General features: G+C 42.6%; 1 protein-coding gene across 1 annotated transcript in view; it reads left to right on the top strand.

Annotated features, from left to right (window-relative positions):
- LOC126412385 (probable cytochrome P450 6a13) overlaps positions 1–20,266 on the top strand; it is an 80,423-nt gene that overhangs the window by 31,331 nt on the left and 28,826 nt on the right. Inside the window, exons 2-3 of the mRNA XM_050081961.1 lie at positions 4,484–4,817; positions 10,965–11,202. Coding sequence (XP_049937918.1) covers positions 4,484–4,817; positions 10,965–11,202 — 572 coding nt within the window. The remainder of the gene's footprint in view (positions 1–4,483; positions 4,818–10,964; positions 11,203–20,266) is intronic.

The following is a 20,266-nucleotide window of genomic DNA, read 5'->3' as shown; positions in this document are numbered from 1 at the left end:
CAAAGAAACTCTTAAGCCACATACATCCCTTCGCACTAGGGCTGATTTCTGAAATACCATTTCTGGAAAATAAGTTGTACAGAATGTGCTGTCGGAGAATTTTCAAAATACTCCATTAAAATATTTAAAAATTCGTTACTGTTCTAATTATCTAATATGATAATATTTATTTTATGTTTTGCATTGTTATTTTACGTTTTAAATTAATACCTCTTTTAGTTTCTTAGTTTCTCATTTTACAGATATGTGTTTTGTTAACTGAAAATAATAAGTACACTACTGGCCATTAAAATTGATACACCAAGAAGAAATGCAGATGATATTGGGTATTCATTGGACAGATATATTATACTAGAACTGACATGTGAGCTGGCCGGAGTGACCGAGCGATTCTAGGCGCTTCAGTCTGGAACCGAGCGACCGATACGGTCGCAGGTTCGAATCCTGCCTCGGGCATGGACGTGTGTGCTGTCCTTAGGTTAGTTAGGTTTAAGTAGTTCTAAGTCCTAGGGGACTGATGACCTCAGATGTTAAGTGCCATAGTGCTCAGAGCCATTTGAACCATTTGAACTGACGTGATTACATTTTCACGCAATTTGGGTGCATAGATCCTTAGAAATCAGTACCCAGAACAACCACCTCTGGACGTAATAACGGCCTTGATACGCCTGGGCATTGAGACAAACAGAGCTTCGATGGCGTGTACAGGTACAGCTGCCCATACAGCTTCAAATCGATACCACAGTTCATCAAGAGTAGTGACTGGCGTATTGTGACGAGCCAGTTGCTAAGCCACCACTGACCAGACGTTTTCAGTTGGTGAGAGATCTGGAAAATGTGCTGGCCGGGGCAGAAAACTAAGATTTTCTGTATCCAGAAAGGCCCGTACAGGACCTGCAACATGCGGTCGTGCGTTAACGTGCTGAAATGTAGGGTATCACAGAGATCGAATGAAGGGTAGAGCCACGGGTCGTAACACAATTGAAATGTAACGTCCACTGTTCAAATTGCCGTCAATGCGAACAAGAGGTGACCGAGACGTGTAACCAATGGCACCCCATACCATCACGCCGGGTGATACGCCAGTATGGCGATGACGAATACACGCTTCCGATATGCTTTCACCGCGCTGTCGCCAAACACGGATGCGACCATCGTGATGCTGTAAACAGAACCAGGAATCATCCGAAAAAATGACGTTTTGCCATTCGTGCACCCAGGTTCGTCGTTGAGTACACCATCGCAGGCGCTCCTGTCTGTGATGCAGCGTCAAGGGTAACCGCAGCCATGGTCTCCGAGCTGATAGTCCATGCTGCTGCAAACGTCGTCGAACTGATCGTGCAGATGGTTGTTGTCTTGCAAACGTCCCCATCTGTTGACTCAGGGATCGAGAAGTGTCTGCACGATCCGTTACAGCTATGTGGATAAGATGCCTGTCATCTCGACTGCTAGTGATACGAGGCCGTTGGGATCCTGAACCCACCGATTCCATATTCTGCTAACAGTCAATGGATCTCGACCAACGCGAGTAGCAATGTCGCGATACGATAAACCACAATCGCGATAGGCTACACTCCTTATACGAGGCATCACAACAACGTTTCAACAGGCAACACCGGTCAACTGCTGTTTGTGTATGAGAAATCGGTTGGAAACTTTCCTCATGTCAGTACGTTGTAGGTGTCGCCACCGGCGCCAACCTTGTGTGAATGCTCTGAAAAGCTAATCATTTCCATATCACAGCATCTTCTTCCTGTCGGTTACATTTCACGTCTGTAGCACGTCATCTTCGTGGTGTAGCAATTTTAATGGCCAGTAGTGTAACTTATTATTATTACAGAAAATAATTACAATAATGATCATCTGAAAGGAACTGCTTTTTTACACAATGCACGTAAAATGAACGAAATTCTTCTCGTAGTACACACGACAGTGAAGACAATATGAAACCAAATACAGCATGATTTGAAGTTGGCACGGGTAATTCTCTAAATATCCTGATTTGTATCAGGCGTATTTCAGTACATTGATAAATCTTGGCGAAGAGAATTGATTAAAATGGTTCAAATGGCTCTGAGGACTGTGGGACTTAACATCTGAACCTGCAACTGTAAAGATCACGCGGTTGTAGAGTGAAGCGCCTAGGACCGCACGGCCAGAATTGATTATGTACAGGTGACTGCAGCTTGATTATGTTGTTTCTCAAGTGAAGGTTGACATCATAATGATTCAGTATACATATATAGTATGCAGTTGTGTACATGGTATACAAAATACACTGAAGGGCCACAGAAACTGGTACAGGCAAGCGTATTCAAATACAGAGAAAAGTAAAAAGGCAGAATACGGCGCTGTGGTCTGCAAACGCGAAATAAGAATAAAATTGTCTGGCGCAGTTGTTAGATCGCTTACTGCTGCTATAATGGCAGGTTATCAACATTTAAGTGGGTTTCAACGCGGTATTGTAGTCGGCACGAGCGATGAGTCACAGCATCTCCGAGGCAGCGATGAAGTGGGGATTTTCCCGTACAATCATTTTACTGGTGTACAGAAACATCAGGGATTCGGTAAAACATGTGATCACCGACATCTCTGGGGCCGGAAAAAGATCCTGAAAGAACGGGACCAAAGACTATTGAAAAGAATCGTTCAACGTGTCAGAAGTGCAACCCTTCCGCAGATTGCTGCAGATTTCAGTGCTGGGCCATCAACAAGTTTCAGCGTACGAACAACTCAACTAAACATTATCGACATGGGCTGTCGGAGCCAAGACCCACTTGTGTACCCTCGATCACCCCACGACACAAAACTTTACGCCTCGCTTGAGCGCATCAACACCGAAAAAAAAAAAAATGGTTCAAATGGCTCTGAGCACTATGTGACTTAACTTCTGAGGTCATCAGTCGCCTAGAACTTAGAACTAATTAAACCTAACTAACCTAAGGACATCACACACATCCATGCCCGAGGCAGGATTCGAACCTGCTACCGTAGGGGTCGCTCGGCTCCAGACTGTAGCGCCTAGAACCGCACGGCTACTTCAGCCGGCGTCAACACTGACATTGGACTATTAATGACTGGAGACATGTTGCCTCGTCGGACGAGTCTCGTTTCAAATTTTACCGAGCGGATGAACGGGTATAGGTATGCACACAAACTTATGAATCCCTGGACCCAACATGTCAGCAGGGGACTGTTCAAGTGGGTTGCAGTCTCTGTAATGATGTGGGACGTGTACGTCTAGATACGACTGTGACAGGTAACACATCCATAAGCATCCTGTCTGATCACCTGCATCCATTCATGTCCATTGTTCATTCCAACGGACTTGGGCAATTGCAGCAGGACAATGCGACACCCCAGAACTGCGACACGTCCAGAACTGCTACGGAGTGACTCTAGGAACACTCTTCTGAGTTTAAACACTTCCGCTAGCCACCATACTCCGCAGACATAAACATTATGGAGCATATCTGGGATGCCTTGCAACATACTGTTGCGAAGAGATCTTATAAAGGCACATTTGCATGCCGTGCGAGAGTTTCCTCGGAAACGCGAAATCTTAATTAAATAATTAATCTCTGACAAATAAATAAAGCCTATGGCACAGAACTGCAGCGCTATGCCGCTGATAAAACAAAAAACAATTAGGACACTCTTATGTTTCATTAAGATGTTGGTCTGGTAGAATAGCTGGTGCGGGAAGCACGTATATTTTATTAACTGGCACACCGCCATATTTGATGTTATATAAGAACACTGCGAGTTGCAATCACACTAGGCACTCGACCCTGAAAAGATTCTATATTTATGAAAGTAAGTTGAATTATTTAACTGTAGGCTTATTCGTTGGATATATCCGATTTAACTAACTGTGTAAACTTTTTTATGTTTAGTAGACCGTCACCTCTGTACGACGTATTGACATGGCTATATACTGAGATTTTGAGTCCGCACCTACCGCAGCAGTCTTTGGAAACGATTTAAATACGAAGTCCGATTATTTGAATCACATTTCACGGTCAACTACGAATAACATTGCATTTACGAGAAAGCCATTGTCAAGCGTCTGATACCAAATAATTAAACGTCCACGTTCCAGATAAGCAAATAGTAATGAAAACCAATCAGTATCATACGTATACAATAATTAATATTTTATATTATTTTTTTATTTATTTTATAATCTCCACGCCCTCGTACTCTTACGGATTTATGGATAACCCTGCAGGATTCATGGAGTCAGTTGCCTCCAGCACTACTTCAGACATAGGTTGAGTCCATGGTACGTCGTACTGCGGCACTTCTGAATGCTCGTGGGTGCCCAAGACGGTATCAGGAAGCTCTACCATTTTCTTTGGCTCTGTATTATGTTTCCCTTCTAGCATATCGGTTAGGTCTGCCTGACGTTCCACGAATATGCGTGTTGCTACGAGTGCTGACGTTCTGACGATATTGCTTTGTGTGTGTGGGCGCCTCAAAGGGCCATGAAGGTGCAGATGAAAGGCATCCGCGTGGACCCCATCTCGAAGCACCTGTTCGACGTCGACGACGAGCGGTGGCGTGAGGTGATGCAGCTGTACGTGAAGGGCTTCTCGCCGGCCAGGACGGAGCGGCTGTCCTGCTGTCTGGAGCAGTGCGGCCGCGGCGTGCAGCGCGCCCTCTCCCGGAGGATCCAGGGCGTCGGCTGGAGGGACGTCGACCTGCTGGCCGTCTGCTCGCGGTTCGCCACCGACTCCATCGGCTGCTGCGCCTTCGGCATCGAATGTGGCGCCATCGACGACCCGCGCTCGACGTACCTCCAGCTGGCCCTCAAGGTAAGAGCCACTGCCCTCTACTCCCTACATTCCACAGCAAAGTTTATGGTGGTTACTTTTGCAGGGCGGATTTTTTTCCCATCATTAGACGGGAAAAGAGGAACATGTATTGGTGCAAAGAGGACAGAATGCATAAGATTTCCTGATGACATGGTATTAGTGGCAGAAAGTGAGTGGAAGTGAATAACATGCTGAACGATATGAATGAAGCTTGAGTGGAATATGGGATGCAAATAAACACAGCAAAAACGAAGAGTATGATCATCAGTACAAGACTCAGACTGTCCAATATTAAAATAGGACAATACACCATTAGCCAGGTAAGCGCATTTAAATATCTTGGAAGCACAATAACTGAAGACCTTAGATGTCACCAGGAGGTGAAAACTTGAATTGCCACAGCGGTGGAGGTATTCAACAGAAAGAGGAGATTCGTATGCGGCAAATTAGATAAGCGTCTAAGGAAAAGACTTGGCAACTGTTTTATCTGGAGTGTGGCACTATATGGGTCAGAAACATGGACGCATAGACGAGAGGATGAAAAAAGGTTAGAAGCATCTGAGATGTGGATATGGAGGAGAATGGAGAGAATAAGCTGGGTAGAAAGTGTGAGAAATGAAAGAGTATTGGAAAGGGTTGGTGAGCGAAGATGTCTGCTGATCGTTGTAAGAGAAAGGAAAAAGATCTGGTTGCGACATTCATTGAGAAGGGAGTGCTTGCTAGCAGATGCTTTGGAAGGATTGGTTTGTGGGAGAAGACTGAGAGGAAGAAGTAGATACAAGATGATAGACGACATAAAGGGAAGCGGAAATTATGCAGACGTGAAGAAAACTACCATCTGAAAACCTGACTTTTGGCAGAACAATGATGATGATGATTCTCGTGATTAAAACTAATGCCACGGGCCACAAGCTGCATCCTAAGTCCTGAACTAACAGCTGTATATATTCCATTATTCCAATGTCTGTCTTCCCTTACAGTCTTTAACCTGTAAAGCCGCCTTCCGAACCACAGAGGCTACAAAAAATGGTTCAAATGGCCCTGAACACTATGGGGCTTAACTGCTGAGGTCATCAGTCCCCTAGAACTTAGAACTACTTAAACCTAACTAACCTAAGGACATCACACACATCCATGCCCGAGGTAGGATTCGAACCTGCGACCGTAGCGGTCACGCGGTTCCAGACTGTAGCGCCTAGAACCGCTCGGCCACTCCGGCCGGCTCATAGAAGCTACAACTAGATGTCGTAACACATGTTGAATCATCATGTCCCTTCTTCTTGTCATTGTTCTCCAATAATTCTTTTCTTTGCCAATTCTGTTCAGAACATCGTCTTTCATTAGCACTTCTGTTCACCTAATTTCCAACGTTCCTCTGTAGCATCACATCTAAAACGCTTCGATTCTTTTCTGTTCCGGTGTTCCTACTGTTCATGATTGAAGGACGACTACAAGCTTCGAATAATATAGTAATATATTCCTGAATAATCATCTTGTGGTGCAGTTCTTCTTGTTGTCTCCGTGCTTGCTATCCCATATATTCCTGAAGCTCAGCTCAGCTGTAATAATTATACACGTATTACCCGAAGCAATGTATGAAAATTTGTGCCGGAGCGGGACAGGAACGCACATTTTCCTCGTACCACGAGTCATCACCTTCAGTGATATGAAGTAGGAAGAGATGGACACAGTAATTCGGGGGAAGGGGGCGTGGGCAGAGAAGAAGAAGAGGAAGAGATGGATGGAGAGAGAGGAGAGTGGCAGAGGGAGAGAGGAAGGAAAGAGGAGGCGATGGAAAGAGAGAGGTGGAAAAGGAGAAAAAGTGATAGAGGGCGTAGGAGGAGATGGGCAGAGAGATTGGGAGGAGTTAAGAAATAGAGATAGCGAAGAGGAGAAGGGTGGAGGGAGAGAGATGGGAGTAGGAGATGAACAGCGAGGGAAAGAGGAGGTGGTGCACAGGGAGAGGGGGAGGATGAGATAGAGAGAGTTGGGAGGAGGGGACGGATAGATAGTGGGGCAGCAACAGTCGGGTAGACAAGGGGGAGGGGAAGTATGAGATGGACATAGAAAGGTGGGAGAGGGAGACAGACGAATAGGAGATGGGAGTAAATCCATATCCGGGCAACGACAGTTACTCAATTAGTATGCAGATAAATCATCTACTCCATACTGCCGCATCGAATTAGTTCGGGAATGAGCTAGGCAGCCCAATGAACATATCTGAAAAGCGTATGTCGGCACAAAAGAATTGACGTCACACGCGGTGCCCATAATGAAAACCTGTATTCTGAGTTGAAAACTTCATTGAAGTGCCTGTTCCCCGTGTGCCTTGTATTTCTCGCCCCGTCGTCTCCTGAAACACTGCAGGGACTTAGGAACACCCCTCTACATGTACGGCTACGTTAGGAACCCAGAATCCATCTGTGGCCGCATCTGCGACACGTGAAACTGCGCAGCGTCAGATCAGTGAGTTCGCCTCGCACCAACACTGTCGCGCCCCAGTGTGGCACGCTAGTCTGCTGGTCAATTGCCATGGTAGGAGCACTGCACTCTATAGGCGCAACGAATCTGTCCTCCTCGGGCAAGGTGAGCTGTATCAGACCCCTCACACGGCAACTCCGCTGAGAAAATTCAAGTTGAGCACTGTCGTAGCCATCGCGGCACAAGTTAAAAGGTGTCGTACCCAGCACAACACGGTTACTTTCTAAAGCGGGATTTCGTTACCCAAGCTCGTTTTGAAGAAGACGAATTTCCATACTTGGTAGCATCTTGCGGTGGGAATAATGTTGCGACGATCGACGACTCGTAGCAGTGTTGTTGATCACATTCCAACTAAAATCGGCTTCACCAGAGAACAGCTCTAACGGAAGGACACTACCATTAACGTTTGGACTGCATCATTGTTTGCATCGTACCTGTAGTATATTTGTAAGTTGATGAAGGGAAACAATCAGTAACGAAAACACAAATACCCGCTAAATACGTGCACCTTTTCGAAACACTCGTTGGTACTGCACACTTAAGCCCTCACATCATGCGTCAGCCTTTATGGACCTTAAGAAACAGGTGCACTAGGCACATAGTGCAGTGTTCCTAAATGTTATTAACGAGTTTGGCGTTGAATCGAAACCGGTGATCGTAATTAGAGCCGCCATGCCCGTAAGAATTAAAGTGTGAAATTCTAAGGAGCCCTGTCGCATTTTTTTGGAGTCAAACAAAAGTTTCACTCGCTGAAGGGAAGTCTCTGTTGCTTTTCAACTACGTTCTCCAAATGATCACTTAATAATTACCACATAGACCAAAATAAGCTGCCCCTGGTGGAGCAATAAATATATATAGCGTAAGTAGGGAAAAGTTACATACATTGAACATATCATACGGTAGTGAAGCCCAGTTCTACGAAAGTATTACAAAATACTTTCTGGGTTACCTAACTGTGCACAGAAAACAACTTATGTTGTTGCTAAGGGATTGCAATATCAATCTAACATACAAGTTGTGGCCTCAGAGAAGTCGTTCTTCGAAATTACGATACGAATTATGATAACTATATTTACACAGATAGCAATTTACACATAAAGTAAGTTAAGACGTTTAGAGCAATCGACAAAAGAGTATTTGGTTAAGAAGTGGGATCAAAACTTACGCTGAAAAAAACATCAACGATCAGATCTGGTGTTTTCATTACTAGCTTCTGAGAATGAGATGACGTGTTGAATGGAATGGACGTCCTACTGTGCGCAGAATTATAGAAGCTAAATTATATAGAGCACCTATAACGGAATTGTCATTAAATATTAAAAAATTTAAAGCTTGAAAGTATAAAACCATGAAAAGTATACAACAGTAAATTGTGCAGCAACTAAGGTTGCAAGTACCGCACACAACTCGATTTCTGTAATCCTTTTCCGTCTATAATCCTTTCCGTCTTTTTTTATTTTACATTCATTGTTCTACAGCTTTATGATCTTAATGAAAACCTTTATACAACTTACCTACTTTCAGAGAAAGACCCTTATGGTTCTATACTTCCAGTGTTTTACAACCTTGGTATTTTAAGGCCGTACTTCAGATTTAGTTGCTTTATTTCCACTTTTAGATTTTACTGTTTTATGCCTTTTACATTTTCATATGTCCATTCGTCTACACATTTAACATATAAACGTAAGGTTTTTACGTAATTAACTTTTTGCCATTTTAAGACCCATTCTTTAGTAGCACGCCTCCCTTGCCACCCTCCGCCATCCTCCCTTTTGTTTTGCGATAAGTTCCTATGGGACCAAACTGCTGAGGTCATCGGTCCCTAGGCTTACACACATACCTAATCTAACTTAAACTAACTTACGCTAAGAACAACAAACACACCCATGATGGAGGGAGGACTCGAACCTCCGACGGGGAACAGGAGGGGGGGGGGGGGGGGGGTTGTTGGCGGGGAGGTGGGGTTGTTGGCGGGGAGGGGGGTTGTTGGGGGGGGGGGGGGGGAAGTCGCACTAACCGTGCAAGGCGCCTTGGACTGCGGCTCCTGCGTTCTTTCCTCCCTTTCAGCCCCCCTCACTCCATTTTATAATTTTACTATCTTACGTCGTTTACAGTTTACCAGTTCACACATCCATTGTTCTACACTATTAATAGTCGAAGAGAATTTTTACATGTTATATTTTTTTTTGTAATTTTAACGTAAGGCCTTGCCTTGCCAAGCTCTTTAGATCTCTACCACTCAACCTACCTGCTTCCTTTCCCTCTCCCAATCATCGCCTCTCCAATTAGCCCTTTCCCTCATGTTCCCTTTCCCCGTAACCTCTCCTGTACCTCTACAAGATAGCTGACCGCAGTTGCAAAACACTATATTCTGATGTGAGGTTGTGACAGACTAGACAGCTTGCTATCACAGCTACTTAGGTAACATTTATATTTATGTACAATTGTGTTGTAATTATTGTGACATGTTATACGGAACATGTTTAGTTCTACGTTGTTTTAGATCTGAAGATGATCCAGAGGTATCTAAACCTTTCAAGTAATTAAAAAAGTGCAGCTAAAGAATGAATGAAGATTGTTTTAAATTACACATCTGACAGAGTTGGAGAAGGAAGTTACGGAGAATTTGTGTATAGAGCACAAAAAAATGTTCAAATGTGTATGAACTCTTATGGGACTTAACTGCTAAGGTCATCAGTCCCTAAGCTTACACACTACTGAACCTAAATTATCCTAAGGATAAACACACACACACCCATGCCCGAGGGAGAACTCGAACCTCCGCCGGGACCAGCCGCACAGTCCATGACTGCAGCGCTCCAGACCGCTCTGCTAATCCCGCGTGGCTATAGAGCAAAGCATCGCATGGATGTGAATCATGCAATTATGAGGAACCATGAAAGAAGAGTTATGACACATTTTAAATAATGAAAGGAACTAAGGTAAAACTGCCGTCAACCTGAAGGTTACAACACAGAGCATTATTAGCTATGGATTGTAGAAAGTGATACCTCGTTGGCCTTCTCCTACTTGATTTCTCCTGTACTTTACAGAAAGACCGGCAGGACTTTGATCCACAGGAAACATCAACATTTTTCACTTTAAGAAATATTGCCAGAAATGATAAGGGACAGATAAAAATCATAGGACTGACTGGGGATCGAACTCAAGACATTAAAGTATGTAATCTCGCACTTTGCCACACAATTAAAAGAATATGCTCAGAATCAGGTGGGCAGATATAACAATAAATAATTAATGTCTCTCCAGAATCGACTATGAAAGGAAAACTAGGAAACACTGACGAGAAGAAGTGGCAGGATCATAGGAAATGTGTTGAAGCGTCAGGCGTAGCGGGAACCGTACCAGGAAAAAAGTGTAGGATGAGGCAGACATTGGAATATATGCAACTCAGACATTAAACCTGCAGGGAAATGAAGTGATTGGTACAGGATAGTAATTCACTGTGGGCCACATTCTAACCGTCAGATGTCATCTATTACGTTTTAGAGTTCAAGACTTTTGGGTTAGTATACAATGCACTAATGCCATCCATTAGGTTACATAATATTTTAACAGACCAAAGTAAGTTACGATGTAGATTTCTGTCGTAATAAAATCCTCGTAGTGTTTGTAGATATGAAATAAGTAATCTGGAATTCGCAGGCAATGTATCCGACTCGACGAAAAAATTTCGTGGAGTTCCTGTCGATGTGGCACCCAGAAGTCGCCTGGATTTTCTTCTTCGGCTTCTTCACGCGCGACACCTACGACTTCTTCAAGGGAGTCGCCCTAGGAATTCTGCAGTACAGGCAGGAGAACCACCTCTGCCGAGATGACGTGATGCACGAGTTCTTGCAAGCGAGACTGAACGGCCTCGCGTCTGAGGAGAACACACCCACAAGTAAGGCGCATTCAGACTTACGCTCTCGTGTGGCTAACTTGTAATTATTTATATCACACGCTACATCGCCGTTTGACAACCCATCATTATCCCCGCGCAAATATTAACCGCCTGGTGCGAATAAGAAATATTAGCTTAATGACTTATTACAAGTACGCTGCAGATGGTATGCTGTCAAAACAGTAAGAAGGCATGAAAACAAGTGACGTGAAAAAATCCATTTTCACAATAACGTAATTACAGGGAAGATATAAAAACAAATTTTTGAAAAGCCCATGTTATTTAACTGGATTAAAATAAGAAAACAACCATGAGTTTTGTAAAATATTTTACATAAACAAATGGAGACCCACTGAAGACGGCACAGCTGTCGAAAACTGTTTGGATAAATAAAACATAAGAACATTGTGTCTTACATACGACGGAGTAAGAACATTTAATTGGAAAACACGGAAAGAAAGTTAACAGGAGCTTCCAGTCAGAGTGAGATGACCAGTGAAAATTTTTACCACATTAGTAATCGTACGGAAATGTCCTGCGTGTCTGTAGCAAGTGCCATATTTATTTGGTTACCCGAGCATGCCCTCAGGCCTGACTCAAGCTATTATTGCCATTAATATATCCACTTCTCATTTCCAAACATTTGTGTCTGTGGTCCTGCGATAGGTTGCGTGGAAATAACATCACTTCCGTGGCGCAGTTTAATGTAAATGCCTTTCTTGTTACGTAAGTCCATTCATTTTGTTTCAGCTAATATAATTACTGTAAGTACCCCAGCGACAGGATAAGAACCTATGCCATTCCCCTGTGCTGTTATTATGCATACCCAAAGAGAGAACTGTGCTGGTAGTATTTGGAAGTCATACATGAAATTATGAATGAAAATAATGATTTGAGTCAGGAAAGTGGAGCATGATCAGATAGCATAACTGTACAGTATCCTGATTCCATTGCAGGTCTGGTAGAAATTTTCATTAGTCATCGCATATACTTGGAATTTCCGACCGATATTCGCTGTTGTAGCTTCATATCGTGTAATCTTCATTGATTCATCATGATGCCTTCATTTAATATCAGTAAATAGGCTTTCATTTACTGGTAACGTGTATACATAAATATTTTCGTTTGTCCCGAAAAACGTTAGATATCACTACGGTTACAGTGGTGGTGGTGGTTAGTGTTTAACGTCCCGTCAACAACGAGGTCATTAGAGACGGAGCGCAAGCTCGGGTTAGGGAAGGATTGGGAGGGAAATCGGCCGTGCCCTTTCAAAGGAACCATCTCGGCATTCGCCTGAAACGATTCAGGGAAATCACGGAAAACCTAAATCAGGATGGCCGGAGACGCGATTGAACCGTCGTCCTCCCGAATGCGAGTCCAGTGTGCTAACCACTGCGCCACCTCGCTCGGTGGTTACAGTGGAAGTAACAGTAGTGGACCTGCCTGGGACCATAACGAGAGTAAGAAAGAACCTCAGTTTAGTAAAAATTGTTATTGCGCTTTCCGTTATACTTCTTTTAATGGTTTGGTCTACTAAGGACTACATGACTAAGTTTTCCCTTCTTTTTTTCCGTTTTTTTTCTTACCAACAATTTCTCATTCTTTTCCTGTGTTTTTCTCTTCTTTCTTCTATCTATTTGACGCCTGTGTTTTTTTATTTGTTACTCCTGAAAGCCTTTGAAACTATTTACTTTCTCCCATTTCTTTAAGTTCTTTGATCTATGTCACTGATGTTTTTCTATTTCTGTCACAAAAGTTAAAAATCTTCTTGTTTTAAATTCTTTCTTCATCTAATCATTTTAGGTGTCCACTGAATACAACACTTGACTTCCTCAATGTGTCTAATATTCAGTCTATTTTTTAATCATCTTCTTTATTACTTCTTAATTTCCTTTCCACATTTTCGTATTACACTGATGTGATATACGTTATGGGGTATGTCCTAATATCGTGTTGGATCTCTTTTTATCCGACATAGTGCAGCAAATCGAAGTGCCACGGACTCAACAAGTCATTGGAAGTCCCCTGAAGAAATACTGAATCATGCTGCCTCTATAGCTATCCATAATCGCGAAACAGTTGACGGTGCAGGATTTTGTGGACGAGCTAACCTCTCTAATATCTCTCGTAAATTTTCGATGGTGTTCATGTTGGGCGATCTGGGCGGCCAGACGATTTGCTGGAATTGTCCAAAATGTTCTTACAACTAACCGCGAACGATGTGACCCGGTGACATGGCGCATAGTTCTTTGGGACCACGAAGTACATGAATGGCTGAAAATGATCTGGAAGTAGCCTAACATAGCCATTCGCTGTCAATTATCGGTTCAGTTGGACCTGTGGAACCAGTAGTCCATTCCACGTAAACACAGCCCACGCCACTATGGCGTCACCAACAGCTTGTACAGTGCCTTGTTGACAATTTGGCTCCATGGCTTCGTGGGGTCTGCAGTACACTCGAACCCTAGCATCAGCTCTTACCAACTGAAATCGGGACTCATCTAATCAGACCACGGTTTTCCGAAATGGGGACTCATCCGACCAGACCATGGTTTTCCAGTCGTCTAGGATCCAACCGATATGCTCACAATCCCAGGTGAGGACCTTAGGGCGATGTCGTGTTGTTAGCAACTGTACTCCCGTCGCTCGTCTGCTGCCATAGCCCGTTAACGTCAAATTCCGACAAGTTGTACTCACGGATACGTTCGTTGTACAACTCACATTGATTTCTGCGGTTATGAAATTTGGTATTCCTGGCACACTCTTGACGCTGAGGATCGCCGAATATTGAATTTTATAACGATTTTCAAAATGGAATGTCCTATGCGTCTAGCTGCAACCACCATTTCGCGTTCAGGGTCTGTTAACTCCTGTCGTTCGGCCGTAATCACGTCGACTGAGTACAAAAGATAACTCCGCCAATGCACTGCTCTTTTATATCTTGTGTCCGCGACACTGCCAGCATCTGTATTTATGCTTATAGCTATCCTATGACTTTTGTCATCTCAGCGTATGGTCCCATAACTTCCCTGATTATTTTTTTCTGCATGTTTTCTATTTCACCTAACTGTCTAGTTGTATTTATCGGCAGGCATTCCGAAGCATGAAGGCATTCAGATGTAAAAACATTGTGGTATTGCCGGAATTTTATATTTATGGAAACCTTAAAGAGGTTTTTTGTTAACTGAAAAGCTCATGCTAAGATAGTTTCCTTCTCCAAAGTATATGGTGGTATTGTTTCAGATAAGTATTTAAATTTTGTTGCCTTTTCTTTTTTTATATAAGCAGTTTCTATGTGTTTCGATGCCACTTCGCATCTGTCATATACTCTGTTTTTTCAAAAGACACATGTAGGTCTGGTTTCGTAGTTCTCTCTTGTAAGAGATTTACCTCCATTTTTAATAGATTCAGGTAGGATGGAAACATCGTCTGCAATTTCCAAGCAGTCAACAGGCAGTTTATCTATTTTCCAGCCCAATTATAATTTTATTAAATTCCTTCTCCTTTCATCATTATTATTATTACATTATATATTACCTCTCTACAGTGTGATGTCTCAGCTACATGTAGAGGCATAATTTACTTTTCCATCTGTACAATCAGCATGAGGTAGCTAAGACTGTGTCTCGTACATACATCCCGAAAGGGTAAGTAGAACAAGCCGCAGTTTTCATGAAACAGTAGAGGAAAATGTGGCGAATTGTCTACATAAGCAAGCATCTTTTAATTTTTACAGCTACCGAATTATGATAATTTTTTCAGTGGAATTGTATACTATATCTAATTCATTGTAAGAAGTCTTTGAGGAGTGTTTTATAGTCCTAAGCTATGATGAACAAATAGTAAGAAAATAACAGCGCCTCAAAGTACTGACACATTCATGAGGAAAGGTTGCATATACGTCTGTCCTATGGTACCAAATGTAAACGTTCACGTAGCACGTAAAATGTCATTATGGCTATCGGACGAAAATGTTGAGTGTAGCATTGATAGATGCTATAAAAATACCTTGGACTAACTGTGCGTCAAATGTCAACTCGACTTATTAAGGCGCTCGCGTATATTAAACCACGTTTAATGACTTTGGGACTCATCGGTGTATTCATGTATTTTTATTACAATTAAAAGTCGAGAGATATTAACTCTCTTAAGTGTGAGGACTATTATGTGTTTCCAGAACGACCGATCGATCGATTTACGAATCGATTTTCTGTTAAAAATTTGTGTAATTATCTATAGTAATTGCGAACGATGTCATGTTAGAGTGCCTTATGCGCAGCGGAATGTCACCGAATAGCTGTGACAACCTACCTGTTAGCAACTATAGTGAAGAGCCAAAGTAACCGGTACACCTTCCTAATATCGTGTAGGGCCCCCACAGGCACGCAGAAGTTCCCGAACACGACGTGGCATACACTCGACAAATGTCTCAAGTATTTCTGGAGGGAACTGACATCATGAATCCAGCAGGCTGTCCATAAATCCTCAAGAGTACGAACGGGTGGAAATCTTTTCTGATCAGCACGTTGCAAGGCATCCGAGATACGCTCAATTATGTCCGTATCTGGGGAGTTTGGTGGCCAGCGGGAGTCTTTAAACTCAAAGTATTCCTGGAGACACTATGAAGCAATTATGGACGTGTGGACTCTCACATCGTCCTGCTGGAATTGCGCAAGTCCGTCGGAATGCTAATGGACATGAATGGTTGCAGATGATGATACAGTTTGCCTCTACCAGCTTGAACAGTTCCCTGCTGACATGCTGGGTTCATGGATTCGTGATGTCTCCTTACACGTATACGTCCATTCGCTTGATACAATTTGAAACGAGACTCGCCCGACCAGGCAACATGTTTTCAGTCATCAACAGTCCAATGTCAGCGTTGACGGACCCAGGCGAGGCGTAAAGCTTTATGTCGTGCAGTCACCAAGGGTACAAGAGAGGGCCTTCGGCTCCGGAAGCCCATAAAGTGCATATCGATGATGTTTCGTTGAATGGTTCGCACGCTGGCGCTTGTTAATGGCCCAGCATTGAAATCGACAGAAATTTGCCGATGGGTAGCACTTCTGACACGCTGAAAGATTCTCTTCAGTCGTCGTTGGCCCCGTTCTTGCAGGATCTTTTTCCGGCCGCAGCGATGTCGGATATTTTATGTCCCATCGGATTCCTGATATTCACGGTACACTCGTGAAACGGTCGTACGGGAAAATTCCCACTTCATCGACACCGCGGATATGCTGTGTACCATCGTTCGTGTGCCGACAGTAACACCTGGTTCAGAGTCACTTAAAACTTGATAACCTGCCATTTTAGCAGCAGTAACCGATGTAACAACTGCGCCAGACACTTGACGTCTTATCTAGGCGTTGCCGACCGCAGCGCCGTATTCTGCCTGTTTACACATCTGTGTATTCGAGTACGCATGCCTATGGCAGTTTCGTTGGCGCTTCAGTGTGTAAGTACTTGTGGGTATAAGGAGTTCCCCAACTACAATAGCGACCATTGATGCAATTACTGAAAGACGACACGACAATTTGACTGACCAAGGTATTTGTTTATCAACTTCTCTCACAATGGAATGGTCCAAACCAACATGTCGTAACATGCCCAGTAATTTCTTATACAGTAAGAATATACCAAAAGAAGGACCCTGTCATACTTTTAACTGCTAAGGCTCACTAAATAGATGACATGACCCGATGCGATGGTAATTAGTAAAGCGATTTTCAGTTTTCTCTGAAACAGTTTTCCACAGTTAATGTTCGTTCAAATTTTTAACTCATTTAATATCCACAATAATTAACCATTGCTTTTGCAGTAACGTGTTAAAAAGGGAGACATAGTGAAGTGGTGTCAAATCGGATTTTGGTTCACAAAATTTGGCCGCAAACTGTATAAATAGAAGAAAGACCAACACGATGTAATAAACACGCACCAAAATGAAATTCGCAAAACTGTGAAAGAGAAAACTACCGAAAATATTTACTGTACAGAGTGGCCAAGGGGCTCCGTATCCCCCTTTAATAACCAATAGAGACCCCTAAACTTGAAGAAATAACGTGAACAGTTCTTTAGAGGGTTTTTCTTGAGATAGGAACCATGTAGACCTGCTCGTGAGAAACAGTCACAGTAACCGATGGAGATCTACGAGACCGGACGGTCCTAATCGCAACTGAGATTAATATTCCTGATTTCAAGTCTTCTTCAACCTGGTAAAGGAGATTTAAGAATCATACAGTGTAAGACGTCGGAAAACTACGAAGTTTACTTCCAGTAAAAGTGTAGAGGAGATGATACTAATTCAAAGCTGATATGAAAACGAAGCTTGCTGTTATCCCCATATCTCTTGTGTCTAATGCCAATGAGTCAGATTTCGTGAAAGAACTGCGAGAAAGCCGCACATTATCATTTCGAGACGAAAAAATCAGATTAATGCTATGACACATTCATATACGACAATGATAGTGATTAGTATGGGCGGATTGCTGTTTTCATAGTTTTTCAACTGTCTTCTGTGACTTGAAGGCATACTAGAACCAAAAATTAAGTGCTTCCTCACCAGCTGTAGAAATTAATTGCTTGCTTTTGTTGGACTGTTAGCCAGGCAATAACTATACCTCTGTTGTTGTTGTTGTTGTTGTGTGATGTCCTTAGGTTAGTTAGGTTTGAGTAGTTCTAAGTTCTAGGGGACTGATGACCATAGATGTTAAGTCCCATAGTGCTCAGAGCCATTTCAACCATTTGAATCTGTTGTTGTGGAGGATGACGAAAAGATATCAGTCAGATTCCACCCTTAAAAGCCAGTGTGACTTTCGATAAAGACGTTTCTCGACTGTGCAAAGTGTTTTTAAGGAAATTCCCCGACAATATAATTTTCAATAGCTCCGAGTCATTTGAGATTTATCCGGAGAACAGTGTTCTTAAATTTCAGTCATTTGTGCATATTCAGGTTGCATCGGCACGTTTTACGAACTGCTTTGAGTACTCACTCACTAAAATTTTTGTTGGTTTGTGAACGCATTGTCAATATGTAAAACTACCCACGTTTCGATCACTGTTCCAAGTGACCCTGTCCGGGGTGTTTTCCTTTCTTTTTTTTTGTGTACTGCTGAATGAGAAAACTTTGTTTCTTACATACCTGCAGACGTGGCTTTTATCTAATTCTGATAAGCTGTTAAAGATGAAGGGGAGGAATGTTAGAAGTTCTTTATTGATGTTTTATTATCTCTTTTCATTTGTGGAAACTCGACGTTTTGATTGGTGCTTTGATTATTGCTTGTGACTGGTGGAAATCGGCGAATGGAAAACCAGACGGCAGTACTGACGTGGCGTTGTTTTCTTACTTTCTAGCGCTGCCTGCTTTAAGTATGCTCGGTATGCAGTATCATAAGCAGAGCGAAGGTCAGGACCATTTCTTATTCCACCGAAATTCTGTCTAAATAAAACCGATAAATTCTGTGACGTACCTGAAGGCATTAATTTTTGTTTCGTTCGGTTAGCCTGGTATAAAGAAAACGTTTGTTTTGCTCATTCAAACGACACTTCGCATTATTATGACAACTTTGGGGATTAGAGGAGGAACTGTTTTTTTGTAACTAAAATACACATTATTCAAAAAATGTAATAATTATGCAATATGTTACATCGTGATGTTTGCGTAGAGAAATATAGTATTTCATTTCAATAAATTAAAGTTACAGTTGATGTAAGTTGTCTGTAATGTAACATCAAACGCCGCTTAGGTTCATTTTACTTTGCTAGCCATTTTTTTGAGAATCACAATGCAACAGTTTAGCTGTCGGTGCGACTGTCTTTTGTTCAAAACACTAACAATAGATAGGTGACATTTTTTGTGCGGTTAGATGCTTCAGATTCACCTGCGTCACTGCAGGCATTAGTAACATTTAGCGCTATGCTTTCCGGTCGTGACCGATAGCGCGGTAGACTGGAACAGCTGTACAAATAGCTTACGAAAGCGGTTCTTCGTCTGAAAGAAGCAAGTAACTTGAATAATATAAAAAAAATACTTGCGTTGCTTCTTAGCAGCTAAAATTTTGACAGTGAATTTCTTTCGTTGTATTCCTTGTGCATAAAAAACTTTAGGAGTCGGACCATTCCCTTGTCAGATGCAAAGGATTTTCAGCTGACCAGTAGTGGATAGTCCGACGTTTGATTTTCCCATATTTATAAGCAATATTTCATCCGTGAACCTTATCCTGAATAGAAACGCCGTGTCACTTGGCAGTTTTCGGAGACGCCATTAGAAGGGTAATCGCTTTTGTAAGTTATTGCCAAAAATCTGTTGACGGAGTGAAATGCGAAAAGGGTAAAAGGCGTTCGAATGCAGAGTTCATACAACACCCCTCAGGCTGATTCCGCTCGTGCATTCAAGCTACCTAAGCGTGAGAGGTGGACTGTAAGTGACAACTGGTAAAAGGTTAATTACACTTCTCTAATTGCTTGCTGTTATTTTTTATTAGAGTTTTATTCACGACTGTTCTAGTTTCTCGATTTTATTGCTTATTAGGCGTGCAGCGGAGTCCGGGTGGATTTTGTAGTGTGTCAGTAACGTCCGGTGCACCGGTCAGAAGTCACAGCAACTGTGGACCAACGTGAATTTATATTTCCTTACACTGAGGGCTCCGCCCACCTCCGTCCTCACGAATTTATTCATCAGATGTTGTCAGTGTTTCAGTACATCATATTTAGTTATTACCTAGTGTGCTCTGTGAATGATTGGACAACTGTCATAGACGGCTTGAAATAAGGCAGTCTCGATAGCAAAACCTGAAATAACGTGTTTCGCCCTTTTGGGGAGTCATCAGAATGACCTAAGGGTGATAAATGACAAGAGTGAGACGCATGCAGATTAAAATGGGGAACTGGGGCTAATGGAAAAACACAAAAGAGGCAACGTTCCAGGCTGTACAACCTTTACGACAATTAACCATAAATGAAGGGCCTATTTCAATAGTGGTACAAGTCCATTGCCTCCACTTTTCTGCTTATAATGTATCTGAAATTAATGGTCCAAACAAACGGAAAGAAAGGTTCATCTCTAGCA

This window comes from Schistocerca serialis, chromosome 7 (genome assembly GCF_023864345.2).
Source record: "Schistocerca serialis cubense isolate TAMUIC-IGC-003099 chromosome 7, iqSchSeri2.2, whole genome shotgun sequence".
NCBI lineage: Eukaryota > Metazoa > Arthropoda > Insecta > Orthoptera > Acrididae > Schistocerca > Schistocerca serialis.
This window is presented reverse-complemented; position numbering and strand designations above follow the sequence as displayed.